A 17,261-nucleotide genomic window follows, 5' to 3' on the forward strand; every position below is an offset into this window, starting at 1 on the left:
TGGTAATGAATTTACACCATAATATCAGTGGCATCTCTATCGTGATAACACCATCTGAGTCATTCCTCTTATCTCAGCATGCCAGGGTCATACCCTGGCAATTTGGTTGTCTGGATTCAGTAGAGAGTGTGACCACACTTTGGGGGGTCCCTAGTAATGTGGGCTATTTGTTCACTATCTCTTTGCTGAGAGGCAGGAGGTATGCTTCAGAGCATACTAAACTGATTTGAGTTCAGAAGTCTTTTAATGTTGTTGTCATGGTTTCCTAGCAACCTCACCTATTTCTAATATCTTGCCTTTACAACCATCCTGCCAGATTGACTTTCATTTAGTGTATAGTCCTAATCATATCCTCTTCCAACTTAAAAAAAAAGATGGATCGCCATGATTGCTAAATAAAATCAAATTCCCTAGGAATTTAATCCTCCACAGTCTTACTCCAATTTTGAGGATTTACCACATCCTATTCTCCATCATTCGTACTATATGTCAACTGAAACGCATTATTCGTTGTTCCTCAAACAGTTCCTGCATTTGACCATCTCTCTGCTTTTGTTCCCTCTGTTTCCTATACCTATTACTATCCAATCAACCCATATACAATGCCCTCTGATACCCATTTTTGCCTTTATATCTTCTAATGAAACTTTCCCTGGAGCCCTCAGCCAGAAGCAATCTCACCCTCCTCTGAACAGTCCCAGAACTCTCTAGTTCGCCATTATAAACAACCACAGATATATTGATTCTGTGATGACTAACCTTGATAGACTTCACTCTTCTCAGCAATACAAGGTTCCAAGACAACTCCAAAGGACTCATGATGGAGAGAGCTAGCTACATCCAGAGAAAAAACTATGGAGTCTGAGTGCAGGTTGAGGCAAACTGTTTGCTCTCCTTTTTTTCTTTTGTTTTTTTTTCTCTTTTGTTTTTGTTTTTGTTTCTTGTTTTGTTTCTTCTTTCTCATGATTCATTCCATTGGTCATAATTCTTCTTTATAACCTGACTATTGTGTAAATAAGTTTAATGGGAAGTTATATGTAGAAGACATATAGGATTCCATGCCATTTAATGGCATGGAGGGGAGGGGAGGGGAGGGGAAGAAAATCTAGAACTCAAAATCATGCGAAACGGAGTGTTGTAAACTAAAAATAAAAAATCTTAATTAAAAAAAGAACTCTTTAGTTCTCTTATTATATCCTACGGCAGAGGTACCAAACTCAAGTAAAAATTGGGGACAACTAACCCATACATAATTCCTTAGTTTTAAATGTGATAGTATCTATGGTTTACTGTATTTTTATTTATCTTGTCAAGTATTTTCCACTTACATTTTAACCTGGTTTGGTTTACCCATGGTCCTCATGTTTAACATCACTGTCCTATACCTTTGTAATTATTGCTGACACGTCTTACCTTCCCCTCTAAATTTTAAGCTGAGCAGGGACCACCTAATCCAGTGAAAATGAATCACTGTGTTAGACCTTGGGTGTGTTTGTTTTGAGTAAATGTGCTTGTCACTCGGTATCTTTTCCAGCGTGGATGTAGGATAATTAATATTGAGAACAAATCAGGTAGATGATTAGTTGTGTGTCCATAGAGTATGTAGAAAGAAGAGCCATTAGTTGTGGATGTCCAGAGTACCTTGTTAATGCCGGGACAGCCCTGAACACAGATCATTGTGGCTGATTGTGTATTGGAGAGTGGGTCTAGGCTGCCCATGATTGGCACTCTCAGCATCTGGTGCTGCCAAAAAGCAAATGAGAGGATCCCACAGTCCTAATCCCCTGGAAAAATCTTAGCATTGAGCTGTGAAGCCATTAAAATCTGGACAGACTTGGCATCTGAGATGCAAATTCTGAGTGCTATATAATATATTATAAATTAAAGATGTAATGAGAGAATTTTCAGGGATATAGGATCAGACCCAGAGGTTAAAGAGGACATGAGATTAATGTCAAAAGAATCTAGGTCCATAACAATGGAGATCACATGGCCTCAAAGGACAGAGACACAGCTTTATCAGCATCAGTGGAAATAATATCTACAATGAAATCACAGATCCATCCAAGTCTGGAGGTATCTGAAACAAATAAGATTAGTCCCTCAGTATTTTCTGCAGATCACACACATCTAGAATATCATGTTCAGTTTTGGGATCCCCATTTTAGAGGGGAAATTGACAAGCTGGTGTGCATTAAGAGGAGGTAATTAAGATGATAAATGATTGAAAATGGTGTCATATATGGATTGTTGAAAGAATTGGAGATATTTAGTCTATAGAAGGAAGACTTATGGAGGACATGATAACTGTCCTCACTAATTTGAAAGGCTAACACATGGAAGAGGGAGTAGATTTGTTGTGCTTGGCAGGACTAGAAGCAGTGCGTGGAAAGAACAGAAAGGTGTATTTTGGCTCACTATAACATGTAGAGAATGAGAATGAACTGCCTCGGGAGATGGTGAGCTTCCCCTAAATTCAAGCAGAGGCTGGATGAGCACTCGTAAGAGATGCTAGAGGTAATTCATTTTCTACATATGGGTAGGACTAAATTACTTCAGAGGCCCCTTCCAACTGTGAAGGTCCAGGCTTCTGGGATAACTGGACTGGCATTTTTGTTGTTGTTGTTTAGCTGTTTCAGTTGTGTCCAACTGTGACCCCATTTGGGATGTTCTTGGCAAAGACACTGGAGAGGTTTACCATTTCCTTCTCTAGTTCATTTTACAGTTGAGAAAAATGAGGCAAATCTGAGGGTTAAGTAGTTTCCCTAGGGTCATGCAGCTAGTAAGTACCTGAGGCCAGATTTGAATTCAAGTCTTCCTGACTCTAAGTCCGGTGCTCTGTCTACTGAGCTACCTAGCTACCTAAGCCAACTGGCATTTGGGTCTTCGTAAAATGAAGATGCAGTTCAAAATTGACATTCTACAGGAAGCCTTTCCTGGTCCTTCTAGTTGCTATTGCCTTCCTCACTTAGGCAGCTAGGTGGCACAATGGATAGAACACTGAACTTGGAAGACCCAAGTTCAAATTCAGCCTCAGATGTTTAATGTGTTTAATGTATTTAGTTGTGTGACCCTAAGCAAGTCACCTACCTGCTATCTTCCTCAGTTTTCTCATCTATAAAATGGTGATAATGATAGTACCTACCTCTCAGGGTTGATGTAAGAATAATATGAAATAATATTTGCAAAGTGCTTTATAAACCTTACAATCCTATAGAAATGCTAATTATTATGATTGCTGGGTCAGATTACCTTATTTCTATTCGGATTACATCTTGTAAGCCCCTAGTTATTTACATGTTATCTCCCCCATTAGAAGGTGAATTCCTTGAAGGGAAGGACTGTTTTTGTTTTTCTTAATATCTTTAGTGCTTAGCCCAATACCTGGCTAATATAGCAAGGCCTTAATAAATGTTTGTTGACGAATTGACCAACTAAAGCTCATATGATGGGCTGCTGGAAAAATTATAATAGAAGTACAGAGGTACCGCACTGTACAACTGCTTTTGGTGTCTATGGCAATGAACCCCCTTAGAGTGGCAAAGTCTTTTAAAGTATCTAAGTCATTGAAAATTCTTTCAAGGAGCCCAAAAGTGGACCTTCCGCATGCAAAATTCCCTGTGAGAACAGGTAGAGTTCTAGCCAGTTCATAGTGCTTTTCCCATTGCTAAGGCATGGTACTGACTGGATTAATGAAGCCCATTCATCCTGAAGTGTTACCCACCTTGACATGTTGGCGTTTGAGATGACCAAGTCCCAGATGCTTCACATGTAACTTCTTCAACACCGGTTAATAACGTCTTTTCTGAGCAGCTAAATGTACACTTGGAGGTAAAGCTGAATTCTTCCAGGGGGTGAATGCATTCCATCATTCCATGTTCTGGGGCCATCAAAGGTTTGCACTGAGTCACTTCAAAAAGAAAGAAACATGGGTGCCATTTTTAGAATTATCTTTATTTTGCTAAATCTATCATCTTTGGTATTTTCCCCCTTCATTCTACCCTTTCTTCAAACCCGGCCCAGCCTAAGACTACCTGGTTGACTCTCCACCCCAATGGCCATCTCATGTTGGTAATAGCTCCACCCCATGATTGGTGATTTTTTCTTGAAACCTCCATTTGAGGAAGCACTATGCCAGCCATGTTCACTTCAGAACCCACTCAGCCTATGACTTCTGGAATCATTTCTCCACCCTTCCCCAACTTTTTCCACTTTCTCTTTTGTATTATCTCTCCCCCATTAAAATGTAAGCTCCTATGGGGCAGGGATCCTTTCTTTTTGCTTGTCTTGTATTTCCAGAGACTAGTACATAGCAGATGTATAAAAATGCCCTATCTCCCTCTGTATTTACTATTGGTTTCCTTCTGTGGCACCACTACTTATTTCTTGTATTCCTAATCTTAGTATTATCTTCTTTATTTTTTTATTTCTTTATCTTCCTCTTTTTTTCTTAATTTTTAATAGCCAACTAGGTCCCATCAATTCCTTCTCTACAATCTGTCCCCTCCTCTCCATTTCCACTACCACCACATAGGCCCTCACTACCACACACCTGGGCTATTGTGATAATCTCATATGTCTTTCCATCGGGTTCACTCCCTTCTCTTTTCTAATCTATCCTTCATTCTACTTCCAGATGAATTTTCATGCATAGATCTAATCATGTCCTTAGTATACTTAGGTTTGGAGCTAGAAAGAAACTTAGAGGTCATCTGGTCCAACCCTCTCATTTTACCCATAGTGAGGCCCAGAGAGGTTGAATAACTTGTCAAGATCTCACAGGTAGTATAACTGAGCTAGGATTCAAAACGAGGTCTTCTGGTGACAAATCCAGCACCCTTTCAATTGCACAAATCCTGCCACTATCATTATATATCATATAGCATATCAAAAATGCCTCTACATTTCTTTCTCTGTTTTTTAATTTTTAATTTTTTTATTTTTAGTTTACAACACTCAGTTCTACATAATTTTGAGTTGCAGATTTTCTTCCCTCCCTCCCCCTCTCCCTCCCCAAGATGGCATGGAATCCCATATAACTTCCATGTATAACTTCACATCGAATTAATTTACACACTAGTCAAGTTGTGGAGAAGAATTATGACCAATGGAATGAATCATGAGAAAGAAGAAACAGAACCAAAATGTAGGATCTAGGAGGGTTGATTGGTTTGTTTAACCAGTTTAACCAGAAGCAGTTGCAAAGGTCAGAGAACATGGAAGATCAAAGTACCTGAGGGCAAAGTGGCTTACCTTGACACACTGGCTGGAGGGATGACCAGTTCCCAGATGCCTCACAGGTTGTATCCTCAGCACCTACTAAGTACCTTCCTTCTAAGCAGCTAAATGTACATTTGGAGCTGAAGCTGAAGTCCTCTATTGGATGGGTGCAGTTTATCTTTCCCAGGTCTGGTGCCCTTAAAGGCTCACACTGAATCACTTTAATGAGGAAAGAAACATGGATATTATCTGGTGGTGGAGAACTTTTCTAGACACAAATGTGTTTTCTTGGAAGTTGGCAGCTTCAGAAATAGCTAGCTAGCAAGTTCATCTATTAGCATCTCCTTTTGGAGGGGGAGGAAAGGGAAGAAGGGAGGGATGGGGGATCAGACTTGCTATCTCATTGATAAAAGGGACTTCCAGTGTGGAAACTCCATCTGTCAATGCACATCAGTACCTAATCTTCAATTTATAGTCTTAGAGAATTGCTGGGGGAATTGTTGTTGTTGTGTTTGTCTTTTGTTCTTGAAGAAGACCATGACATCAGGGAATGATGACATGACTTGCAGTTGACTTGGATTTGAGTGAAGGAAGGCTGGCTGGGGGAATAGAGGAGGGCAATGAGAGGTGCCCCCAAGATTACATAGCCAGCATATGTCAGATCGATGTTTTAAATCCAGTTCTTTCTAACTCCAAGGCTGGCTCTCTGGCCACTAGGCAACACTGCCTCTCAGCTTTTCTTTGTGGTCTTCTACTAGGCTCTGAATAATGAAAGAAGAGGCCTCTTCTATCATCAAAAGAAGCACTTGAGTGAAGGGTAAATTGTGACATAGATGAAATGGAGACAAAGGAATAGTCAGTGCATTCCTGCTCTGCCATGTCCTCACCTGGAGAACTATATAATCATAGAATATCAAAGGTAGGAAAAAAACTTTGAAATCATCTTGTTCAGCTTCCTCATCTTGTGGAGGAAGAAACTCCACACATACAGCACAGGATCATGGGATCTAGGCTAACTAGAAGAAATCTTAGAGTTCATTTCATCCAACTCCTTTATGTTATAGGAAAGAGAGATACACAGAGAGGATCCTGATGTCCAGTATCTCATGAGCTATGTGACCTCAGGCAAAGTTCCTCACCCTATGAAGTTATTGGACTACCTGCCCAATATAGCCCTATACAAGGCATCTCTGGGAGGACTATGTCACTGAAATCATAGAAGCCTGTAGCTTTTGCCTTGTGTACCTACATAAGCTTCCCCGCTCCTTTCTTGGCCTTCCTATTGGAGATATATAAAAGAGTAAGGTTGACAGGCAATTGTTCCCTCTGATTGGGTATGTCTCTCAATGGTAGATGATATGGTTGCTTCCTGACCAGTAGAGATCTCCTGACACATCAGGGTGACTTATGAAATCTTTACAGAAAAATAAAAGTATTGCAAAAGAGGCAACCTTCTTACTGAAACTTTCTACTTCTCAGAATATCTTTTGTGACTGTGCCAGCTAGCTCAGACAAACAATAACAACTCCCCTCATAACTCTACCCCCAGACAGAACAAAGCCAAGGAAAGAAAAGGATGAGACCTTACCATTCTCACATCGGGGGCCATAGTATCCCAAATCACATTTGCAGGTGTAGTTATTAATGGTTTCTATACATTCTCCATGGCCGCTGCAGGATAAAGGCTGACAAGAAGCTTTAAGAAAGTCAATAAAAATAAATTTTAATTTTTGAGGCTATATAACCATTAAGAGTCAGTAGAATCCTGTAATGCTATGCCAGCAAGGACCTTAGAAATCATCAGAATCCAGCCCACTTATTTCATGAAAGAAAAAACTCAGGCCCAGAGAGGTAAAGTAGAATGCTCAAGATCACATTAGTAACATTTTATAAATCTCTGTGAGACCCTACTTTCGTAGATAAGCTCATTTGCAGTTATTACCATTCACTTGCATGCAATGAGCTGAAGTCTCAATACAGTTTTTACATTATTGGATTTAAAATGTGACACGGGTTTTTTTAAAAAATGCTTCTATGTAGTCTCATGTTTATTGCTTAATTATGTGGCAATCCATTTCTTCATAGATATTGCAAAGCAACTTTCAGCCCAACCCACTTAAAATTACAACCTGATAGAATACAAACCATAGCCACAACCAGGAAATTCTGTACCTGGCATTAGCTCATTTAGAATGTGGCTACCTGTGGGAAGGAAGCACCACCTCCCCCCCCCCAGAGTGGTGTTTTTGGTGCTCTCTAAATTTCAGCACTTTGGGGTAAAGCCTCAGTTACCCCACCCTAATTATAGCTCTGGTCCAGATTAATTGTTTTTCACTATATAACTATTTGGGAAATTCTGACTATTGGTTCAGGAAAATAGTTGTTTACTAGGGAGAGCTATTGTATTAAGGATAACTTGGAATGTTTTCTTCTTTTTAGATTAAACTATCAACTTGCTCACTTTCTCTGCTTTTAAGTTTCAGTTCCCAGGTCCTATTATTAGGGAAGTGACCTTTCTGCTTCTTATCCCCCTAGCCTCCTTCACATCTTGCTGCAGTTCATTTTAGATCTCTTTCTTGGCCGCTTAGAGACAAAGTTTGTGCATGTGTGCACACATCCTCAAAGAATAGAAATACCCAGAAACACTACAATTCAAGTTTTACTCTGCACGGTTCAAATATTCCCCAGATGGAGCTCAGAGGGGAGTTGTATTGGAATGAACCAAAAGCCTCACAACTTGTACTGAGTTGCCTCCTGTTTCCCTAAAATGTCCTTGGTTGGTTCAATTGCTCTGATAGACTCAGCCCCTTCCTGCTCTGGGAGCTATTAAGTAAAAAACCACAGAGGGGGCTGCTTCCGCACCTCGGTAGCACAGTGCAGCCTTTGTCTTCAAGCACGAGTCATCATTCCATTTGCCTGCATCCTGAGTCCTCTTGATGTAGATCTCTACACAATCCTCCTTGGACTTTTTGTTGTTAGGCTCCCCTTTACCCCAGTTCTCTGCTTCTTCAGTGAGTGGTTTATTTGTTCCCACCCAAGTCCATATGCCTTCTATCTTCCGGATCCCAATCCAGTAGTAATAACGATTTAGAGGAAGCGTGGCATTCAGGTAGACAATTTCTGCCTTGTTTTGTATTGCTACTAAATCTGTATAATTTGTCTGGCAGTAGTTTCTTGCCTTGGCCCAGGTCATGGGCCTTTTAGAGTAATGGTAAGTCCAGCAGTCACCTCCATGCAATGACAGGAAATCTGGAAGACACCAATATGAGTGGGATTAACCAAAGTCTCATAGGATTCAATCCAACAAGCATGCATGCTAAAGTTAAAAAGACCGTTACATCATCTATTAGTCCATCCCTATTATTTTAGAGATAGCTAGGTAATATACTGGATAGAGAGTTAGACTTGAAATCAAAAAGATCTGAGTTCAAATCTGGCCTCAAACACTTCCTAGCTGTGTCACCCTAGACAAATTATTCTGTCTCTGCTTCAGTTCCCTAATCTGTAAAAAAAAAAAAAAATCTGTAAAAACACCTGCCTTCCTGAGTTGTTGCAGGGATAAAGTGAGATATTTATAAAGTGATTTGTTAACCTTAAAGCACTATATAAATGCTAGCTTTAATTATCTTTATTATTATCACAGAAAGAAAAACAGAAGCCTAGAAAGGGGAAAAGACTCACTGGAGGCTGCTGTGCTATCTCACAGCAGTACCTGGACTTAAACTCAGCCTTGCCCTTTACCCCTCTACAATTTCTACTACTTTATGCTGTCTCAATTTTAGTTCCATATTTAAACAGACCTATTGCTTTATTCAAGAGATCAGCCCTTGTGGATTGGCTTATAATTTTGTTCTTGTCATAAAAAACCCCACAAACCACTGCTTCGCAAAATGTTTTCAAATGAATGAAAAGAAATTTCACAATAACTTTCAAGAACTTCTCATTTTGCCTTTCCTTAGTGACTGGCAGGACTGATAAGACTCAGCTTCAAAACATAATTAACCTAACTCACTATAAAATAGAGTGTTTTCCCTTTGGAGGTGTCTAGAAGAGTAAGGCTGTATACAAAGTACAAAGCACTTTTCTGACAGCAGCGCTATGAGTTGGGTAGTATAAGTATCATTATCACTATTTTATAGATTAAAAAAATCAGATTAGGAGACATTAATGCAATTTGGCTCTGAAAAATTTCAGGGCCAGAATTTTTTTTCCTGAGACAATTTTGTAGCCATCACTGCTTGGGGGAGAAGTGGAATCAGAATATAAGTGATAATGACTTTATTTCTAGAAAGATTATATTTGTTATTGAAACCTAATTTCTTCTGAGAGCTTCACAATGCTAGAACATGCCTCTTACAAATCACAGTATCCCCTTAATGACCATGTAGTCTAACTCATCCTCTAATGAGCATCCTCTCTGTGACATACCCATCAAGAGGTCATCCAGCCTTTGCTTGGAGATGTCCAGTGAGAGGGGAGGTCCACTATCTCCTGAAGCAGTCCATTCCACTTTGGGTTGCCTTCATGGTTCTCTACCACTAAATTTGCCTTTTTGAATTTCCACCCACTGTTCCTAGCCATTTTCCAAATGCTTTTGCCTTAAGTGATTGATTAAATCATGTCTTACACACAGTAGGTGCTCCTTAAATGTCTGATGATGTAATAATAACAATAATTAAAACTAACATTTATGGAGTGCTTAATATGTGCCAGATATTGTGCTAAGTAGGGCAGCTAGGTCATGCAGTGGATGAAGCATCAGGCCTGCAGTCAGGAAGACTTATCTTCCTGAGTTCAAATCTGGCCTGAGATGCTTACTAACTGTATGACCCTAAGCAAGTCACTTCACCTTGTTTCCTCATCTGCAAAATGAACTGGAGAAGGAAATGGCAAACCACTCCAGTATCTCTGCCAAGAAAACCCCAAATGGGGTCACGAAGAGTCAGACAGGACTGCAAATGACTGAACACACTATGCTAAGGACTTTGTTACCTAATTTGATCTTTACAACTCTAGAAGATAGGGGCTATTATTACCCCCATTTTATTGATGAGAAAACAGACAGAGGGTAAGTGAAGCCTAGGGTTACACAGTGTCTGAAGCTGGATTTGAACTCGAGTCTTCCTGGCTCCAAACCCAGCACCGTAGGCACTATGGTGCCCCCAGCTTCTTTGAAACAAGTCATGTCCTTTCAATGGGAGTCTTTAGGAGAACCAGTAGCAAATGGTAATTGCACAATGACTATGCAATCACACACAATTATACACAATTGCTATCTCCTTATGGTCCATGTGGAACAATAGTAGCTCTATAATAATTCTGCCAAGTCAGCATAATCAAGATCCATTAAGTTCTAAGAGTATGTGGAGCAGCACTAGACAATATCAAAGACCCAAATAAATAGTAGATGTGGGACCTAACCTTGAAGACTGTGCAACCAATTGGAAGAGACAAGTATGTATGTGTAAGGTATTATTACCCTTTTAAAAGTACACGAACAAGGTAGTATTTTACTACCACGCATGAGTAATGAAAAGTCTTTACGAACAAGGATTCTTTCATTCTTTGTAGTTGTATCCCCAACACATAGCGCAGTGCCCGGCACATAGTAGGTCCTTAATAAAAACTCGTTGGTTGAATAAAACAGCATGGACAAAGAAAGCATAGTGGGCAAATTCAAATTACATACAGAGGCAGCTAGGTGGTGCAGTAGAAAGAGTCCTGAATCTAGAGTCAAGTTTCATGAGTAAGACCTGAATTCAAATCCTGCCTCAGACAACCTCACTAGCTGTGTGACCCTGAGCAAGTCACAATTTCTGTCTGCCTCCGTTTCCTCATATGTAAAATGGGATCATAGTAGCACCTATCTCCCAGGGTTGTTGTGAGGATCAAAGCATTTTAGAAATGGTAGGTATTGCTATTACAGCCAAGTAGTTCATTATATAGTCAGATGGTAGGAAGGAAAGATGCTGCTGTGGAACGAAGAAGGATCATGTGATTTTACTGGTATAGGGAGGAAATTCCTTCCACCAATGTAGGTCAACACTTTCTCTTTTAACTATAGCCTTAGAGACTTGCCTAGAGCATGGGCTGAACCCTGCAGGGAATATTTAATACAATTTGTTGTTGTCCTTTGGTAGTTTTCACTTGTGCTTGACTCTTTGTGACCCCATTTGGGGTTTTCTTGGCAGAGATACTGGAGTGGTTTGCCGTTTCCTTCTCCAGTTCATTTTACAGATGAAGAAACTGAGGCAAACAGGGCTAAGTGACTTGCCCAAGGTCATACAGCTAGTATGTGTCTGAGGCCAGATTTGAACTCAGAAAGATGAGTTTTTCTGACTTCACACCTAGTATTCCATCTGCTCCTCCACCTAGCTGTCCACTCCTCCCTCCAAATACAAGAGAATATAGATAATGTTAGTATGTTGTTTTCTAAATCAGTATGTGGCCATCAGGGATCCTTATGTATGAGTTAATAGCTGGCCTGGAGTACTTAAAGGTTAAGTGACTCGCCCAGGGTCACAAAGCCAGTAGGTACCAGAGTTCTATCTTTCTGCCTCCAGTGATGGCTTTCTAGCCACCACACAATTGAAACTATTAAGAAAAAAAGACACAGACACAAGGTGGTAACCTGCACAGGCAGAAGGAGTTTGCTCACCAAGGAGCTCCCTATACCAGTAAAATCACAGATTCGGTCCCAAATCCATGGACTTATAGACTGTTAGTGCTAGAATACCTAATATGAAGCTCTTCAATCCTGTGAGGACAGTTACAACACTGAATGTCAAGTATGAGACTGTTCAGAACCGGCCTCATGAGAAGCTCAGATAATCAGCCTCTTTATGATGTCTTCAGAGGGTGGCACACATCACCTAATCATCAATCAAACGATTTATTAATCTCTCTTCTGTTCCCGGCACTGTGACTAGATGCTCTGAGAGACATGGACCACATTCTCTGACCTCAAAGACTTCACAGTATGGTTGAGCTTAGCAGGCTAACCCACATGAAACAGTTAACAAGAAATTCAAGAGTGTGTAACAGAGTGCCAAGGTGTGTGGCACCCTCTCCCCTCTCTGCTCCATCCTCCATCCTGCTGTCAAATTGATCTGACCATGTTACCCCCAACCTGCTCAGTAAATTCCAGGGGTTCCCCATTGCCTGTAGCATCACATGTAAAATTCTCTGTTTGGCTTTTAAAGCCTTTCCAAACCTGGACCTTTCCTACTTCTCCAGTCCTCTGAAATTTACCCTCTTCTATGTGCTTTAAGATCCAAGGACACTCGCCTCCTTGGTGTTATGGAAAAAAACAGGGGCAGCTATGTGGTAAAATGGATAGAGCAGGAAGACCTGGGTTAAGATCTAGCCTTACACACTTAATAACTATGACCCTGGGCAAGTCACTTAACCCCAGTTGGCTCCCAAAACAATACTCTATCTCTTAGCTCTCTGCATTTTCACCTACAGCCCCCCATGCCTGGAATGCTTTCCCCCTGCATCTCTGCCTCCTGACTTTCCTACCTTCTGTCAAGTCCTGGCTAAAATCCCAACTTCTACAAGAAATCTTCCATCTCCCTCTAAGCTAGTGCTTTCCCTTTGTTGATTATATCTAGTTTATCCAGCAGAGATCTTATTTGTACAAAGTTGTTTGCATGTTGTCTCCATTAGATTGTGAGCTCCTCGAGAGGAGGAAATGTCTTTTACCATTCTTTGTATCCTCAAATCTCTGCATAGTGCCTGGCATGTAGTAGGCACTTAATAAATGGTTGTTGACATGACTTGACTAGTATCCTGGGGGAGAGTGAGAGAGAGGATAGGAAGGAACTGACCAGTGATTTCATCAGTATATGGAACTCCCAGTATGGAAAACCCTCCCAAATGATGGAAATCAGCAAGTCATCTGTCATATATAATTTATAAATTAAGGAATTGAAAGATGACTTGCCCTTAGTGACATGGTTATATATAGAGGAGTAGCACTTGAACCCAAGGGCAGCCAGGTGGTATCATAGTGCATAGAGCACCTGGCATAGTCAGGAAGACTCATCTGCATGAGTTCATATCTGGCCTCAGACACTTCGTAGCTGGATGACCCTGGGCCAGTAACCTAACTCTCAGTTTCCTCATCTGCAAAATGAGCTGGAGAAGGAAATGGCAAAGCACTCTAGTATCTCTGCCAAGAAGATCCCAAGTAGGGTCATGAAGAGTCAGACACGACTTGAAATGACTGAACAACAACAGAAGGACTTGAACCCAGATTCTTCTGACTCCAAGAACTACATTGCCTCATATATTAAACATTGGATAATATCTTATAACTTATAGAATAACTTATCACTTATATAATTTATATTAGAAGTTATATAATAGCTTCATTCTTTTGAGTGTTGATGATTTTTTATATCTTTTATCTTTTTCATCTTTTTATCTTGAAGAATAATTATTTTTAACTAGATTAAAATATAAGTATCACTAGAAAGAGGCATGCCAAGATTCATGCCAAGAGGCATGAAGAGGTTCAGCCAAGGGAATGACAGATTTGAAATTAAATGGATAAGTCTTTGAGATTTTAGAGTCTGGCTTCCTCATTTTACAGGTGAGAGAAATGAGAAAAAAGAGGTACTGTGACTTACTTAAGGCCAGATAAATAGTAAATGATAGATTTGTTGTTGTTAAGTCTTTTTCAGTCATGTCTGACTTGTCGTGACTCCATTTGGGATTTTCTTGGCAAAGGTGCTAGAGTGGTTTGCCTTTTCCTTCTCCAGTACAGTTTACAGATGAGGAAACTGAGGCAAACAGGACTAAGCGGGTTGCCCAGGGTCACACAGCTGATAAGTGTCTGAGGCCAGATTTGAACCGAGGAAGATGAGACTTCCTGACCCCAGGCCCAGCACTCTGTGCACTATGGTGCCCCCCCTCACTGCCCTAGTAAATGCAAAGACAGGATTTAAATCCAGGTTCTACAACAAATCCAATGCTCTTTGTACTACCCCATGATGCCTCTCTTCAACCCTTATCAGCTACCATTTTAGCAGGAAGCAGACACAGGAAAATTACCTACACAGAAAGAGGGGAGGAAGAAAGAGCAGACAAAGGGCGAAGACTAAAAGGGTGGAAAGGACCAAACATACCATGGGTGGCTAAAGCCAAAAGACTAATTTGCAATTTTGCCAAGAGCTGATTTCCTTGCTTCCAGAAACAAACAACCGAATGGAATGGAAAGGCTTATAAGCAAAACAAACTGATTATCCAACTTACCATAATAAAGGACTATGAGGGTCCACAGCTTTAGGACTCCCCACTGGCCCCCAAGGCAGAAGGATTTCTGCAAAATGAAAAAAATGGCAGGTTTGTATCACCTACTGAGACACTAACATGGAGAGACTTCCTGGACAACAGCACAGGCAGGTTCTCAGGGTGGTTTTCAGAAGCAAAATGGATTCTTCTTCTCCAAAGCTGATGCCTCCACAAAAAGGATATCTGGGCATGTGCTTCATTCCATAATTACCAAGCACCACCTCTGCTGGTTTTGTACATTTTGCAATATTGTTGTTGTGTTTCTGTCCTAGGGCTAGTTCAGACAACATCATCTTAGACCCTTGAATCTCCCTCTGTGAAGTCCTCTCCAATGCCTTGGCTTGGAGCAGAGATGACCCTTGGATCCTGAATGGTGGCCCAGTAGAGCACAGGTTCTGACCAGTCTTCTTAAAATGAATAGACTTAGAGAAGATGGGTTAAGAGAATGGGCCATATGCCTATTTTCAAAGACTGGCCTAATAGTAGTAGTTGGCTGTAAGCTAATGATGATTTTGTCTATGGCAACTCTCAGGATTAACTTGCTATTGTAGGACTTCAAACTGAGTCAGTGAAGAGAGTTCTCAGACCAACAAAATTACAGATCCTTGAATTATTGAGGTAAAGAAGTTTAGGTCCCTCCCACCCTCTGCTTCTTACTACTCACAACCCACTTAATCTACATGGGCATCAGTTTCCACATCTGCAAAATGGTGTGTGTGTGAGTGTGATGAATTAGATGGCCTTGTGAGTCTAGCTCTATGATCTTATAATTCAAAGTAAGGCTCTCATAACCAAAATCATAGAATCTAGAGTTGGAACTGTCCTCAGAGGCCCTCTAGTCCAACTCCCCCTCATTTTATAGATAAGGAAACTGAGGCACATGGAGGTTAAGTGGCTTGCCCAAGGTCGTACAGGTAGTAAGTGACAGAAGAGGGCTTTGAACTCAGGTGCTCCTGGACTAATGTTCTTTCCACTGTCCTATGCTATGATTTAAAGGTTTTCAGGGACATTAAAAAGCATCCAGGCTCAATATAGATTCTAGGTTATGGTACCACAGTGCTGCCCATCTCTAGAAAAATAGTGATGGGCCAATTGCTGGAAATAAAAAGAAATCCAATTGCAATGTTCAGCCACAGGAAAATAATTTTTACCCAGATAACAAGCTCACAATTTCAAGAGAAATCAAAGCATCAAACTCCAATTCCTATAGTGCATCTCTGTCACTCTATATTACTTAATCATAATTTTTATTGTTAAAATGTTTATTTCCTAATGAATTTCAATTGTGTGGGATGGCCTCTCTTCCCAACTGAGGTCCCTGTCCAAGAGCAGTGAGATATAATTAGAAAGATGAGTAAAAGCCTACTGTCATCTCTTTGAACCTGCCATTACTATGCCTTATCCGACGCCCATGTTTTCATCTGAAGAGGTAATTTGAATTGATGGTTCTTTGCCCATTTGCCACCCCCTCCACATTTCCAAGGGTAGTCATCTCTTGATCTGACTTTCTCAAGGTCTCTGAGAATGAAGAGGCTCACCATGGTAACTGCTTAGCTCTCCTCTAGTTTCCTCTGCAATAGTTCAGCCTTCAAGCTCAGTGCGGGTCACCCAGGCTTCTGTCCCTCATCCGAGTGCTGCTCTGATGCCCTGAGAAAGCACCAAATGCCTCTCAAAACACTTAGTTCCCCTATTGTGGCAGCCCAACCCCACCCCACATCCTGTCCCCCCTCTGTCCTTGAACACCTCCCCATAGGAGAGATGAACCACTAGCTTGATTATTTATTTTTTTTGACAGGACACTTATCTCTTGACTATCTGTAGTAATCGGGGGAATAGAAAGTACTAGATGGTAAAAATACACACGGTATAAAAATGTATTTTAGACAAATGTCATAACCTCTCCTGTGCCCCACCAAACCTCAACAGAAGGAGAAGAAAGGCAGGGTGACTGGTGAGAATGTTCTCTCCTCTCTCTTCCCTTGGTCACCCCCTAGTGGATGTATTTTATGGTGGCATGGCCAAAAGGTGGGATGGACAAAAGAAAGCCAGTATCGTTAGGTATCATTACAACATAGGAGGTATATGATGGAACAAAATAGCTTTGATAATGCAAAGAAAGGGAAAAAAAAGGATTGCCTCACAGAGCTGACATAAGGAAAGCGTTTTCTAAACTTTTAATCACAATATAACTGTAAATTATTATTTGTTGTTATCACATTAATTGTTAAAATGGATCAATTGATTAAAGAGTCCATAGCCTTTGGTTATAGTTCTTCTTTACAACTTGACTATTGTGAAAATAAGTTCAATGTGAAGGTATATGCAGAACCTGTATTGCATTACATGCCGTCTTGGGGGGTGAGGGGAGAGGAGAGGAAGGGGGAGAAAATTTGGGACTCAAAAACTTGTGGAACTGAGTGTTGTAAACTAAAAATAAAAAATAAATTTAAAAAAAGAGTCCATGGCTTGCATAGTTTAATCACATTAGGTAGGTTAGAGCAATAAGCTCTTTTCGGTTATTGTTTTTTTTCTTTTGTGGTTAAATAATTAGAAAACCACATAAATAGAAAGCCACAGGTTTAGTTGTGATTTTATTAATTTCTTTATTTCAATTAAACAATCATTTATTTAATATTTACTGCTATTAACCTCAGTCCTTAAACTTTTTGGAGTATATGCCACCATAATAAACCTGGAAAATAAAATAAAAAATAAAGTAAGGGATTCACTCAGTGGTGTTCCCT

General features: G+C 40.4%; 1 protein-coding gene across 1 annotated transcript in view; it reads right to left on the reverse strand.

The window, feature by feature from the left end:
* Positions 1-16,174, reverse strand: part of SELL (selectin L) — a 39,766-nt gene extending 23,592 nt beyond the window's left edge. The window contains exons 1-6 of the mRNA XM_036753340.1: positions 16,056-16,174; positions 14,479-14,545; positions 8,083-8,469; positions 6,809-6,916; positions 5,254-5,439; positions 3,725-3,910 (exon numbers count right to left, since the gene is read on the reverse strand). Coding sequence (XP_036609235.1) covers positions 3,725-3,910; positions 5,254-5,439; positions 6,809-6,916; positions 8,083-8,469; positions 14,479-14,545; positions 16,056-16,058 — 937 coding nt within the window. The 5' untranslated portion in view covers positions 16,059-16,174. The remainder of the gene's footprint in view (positions 1-3,724; positions 3,911-5,253; positions 5,440-6,808; positions 6,917-8,082; positions 8,470-14,478; positions 14,546-16,055) is intronic.
* Between the last annotated feature and the right edge of the window lie 1,087 nt (positions 16,175-17,261).

The sequence above is a fragment of the Trichosurus vulpecula genome, chromosome 4 (genome assembly GCF_011100635.1).
Source record: "Trichosurus vulpecula isolate mTriVul1 chromosome 4, mTriVul1.pri, whole genome shotgun sequence".
NCBI lineage: Eukaryota > Metazoa > Chordata > Mammalia > Diprotodontia > Phalangeridae > Trichosurus > Trichosurus vulpecula.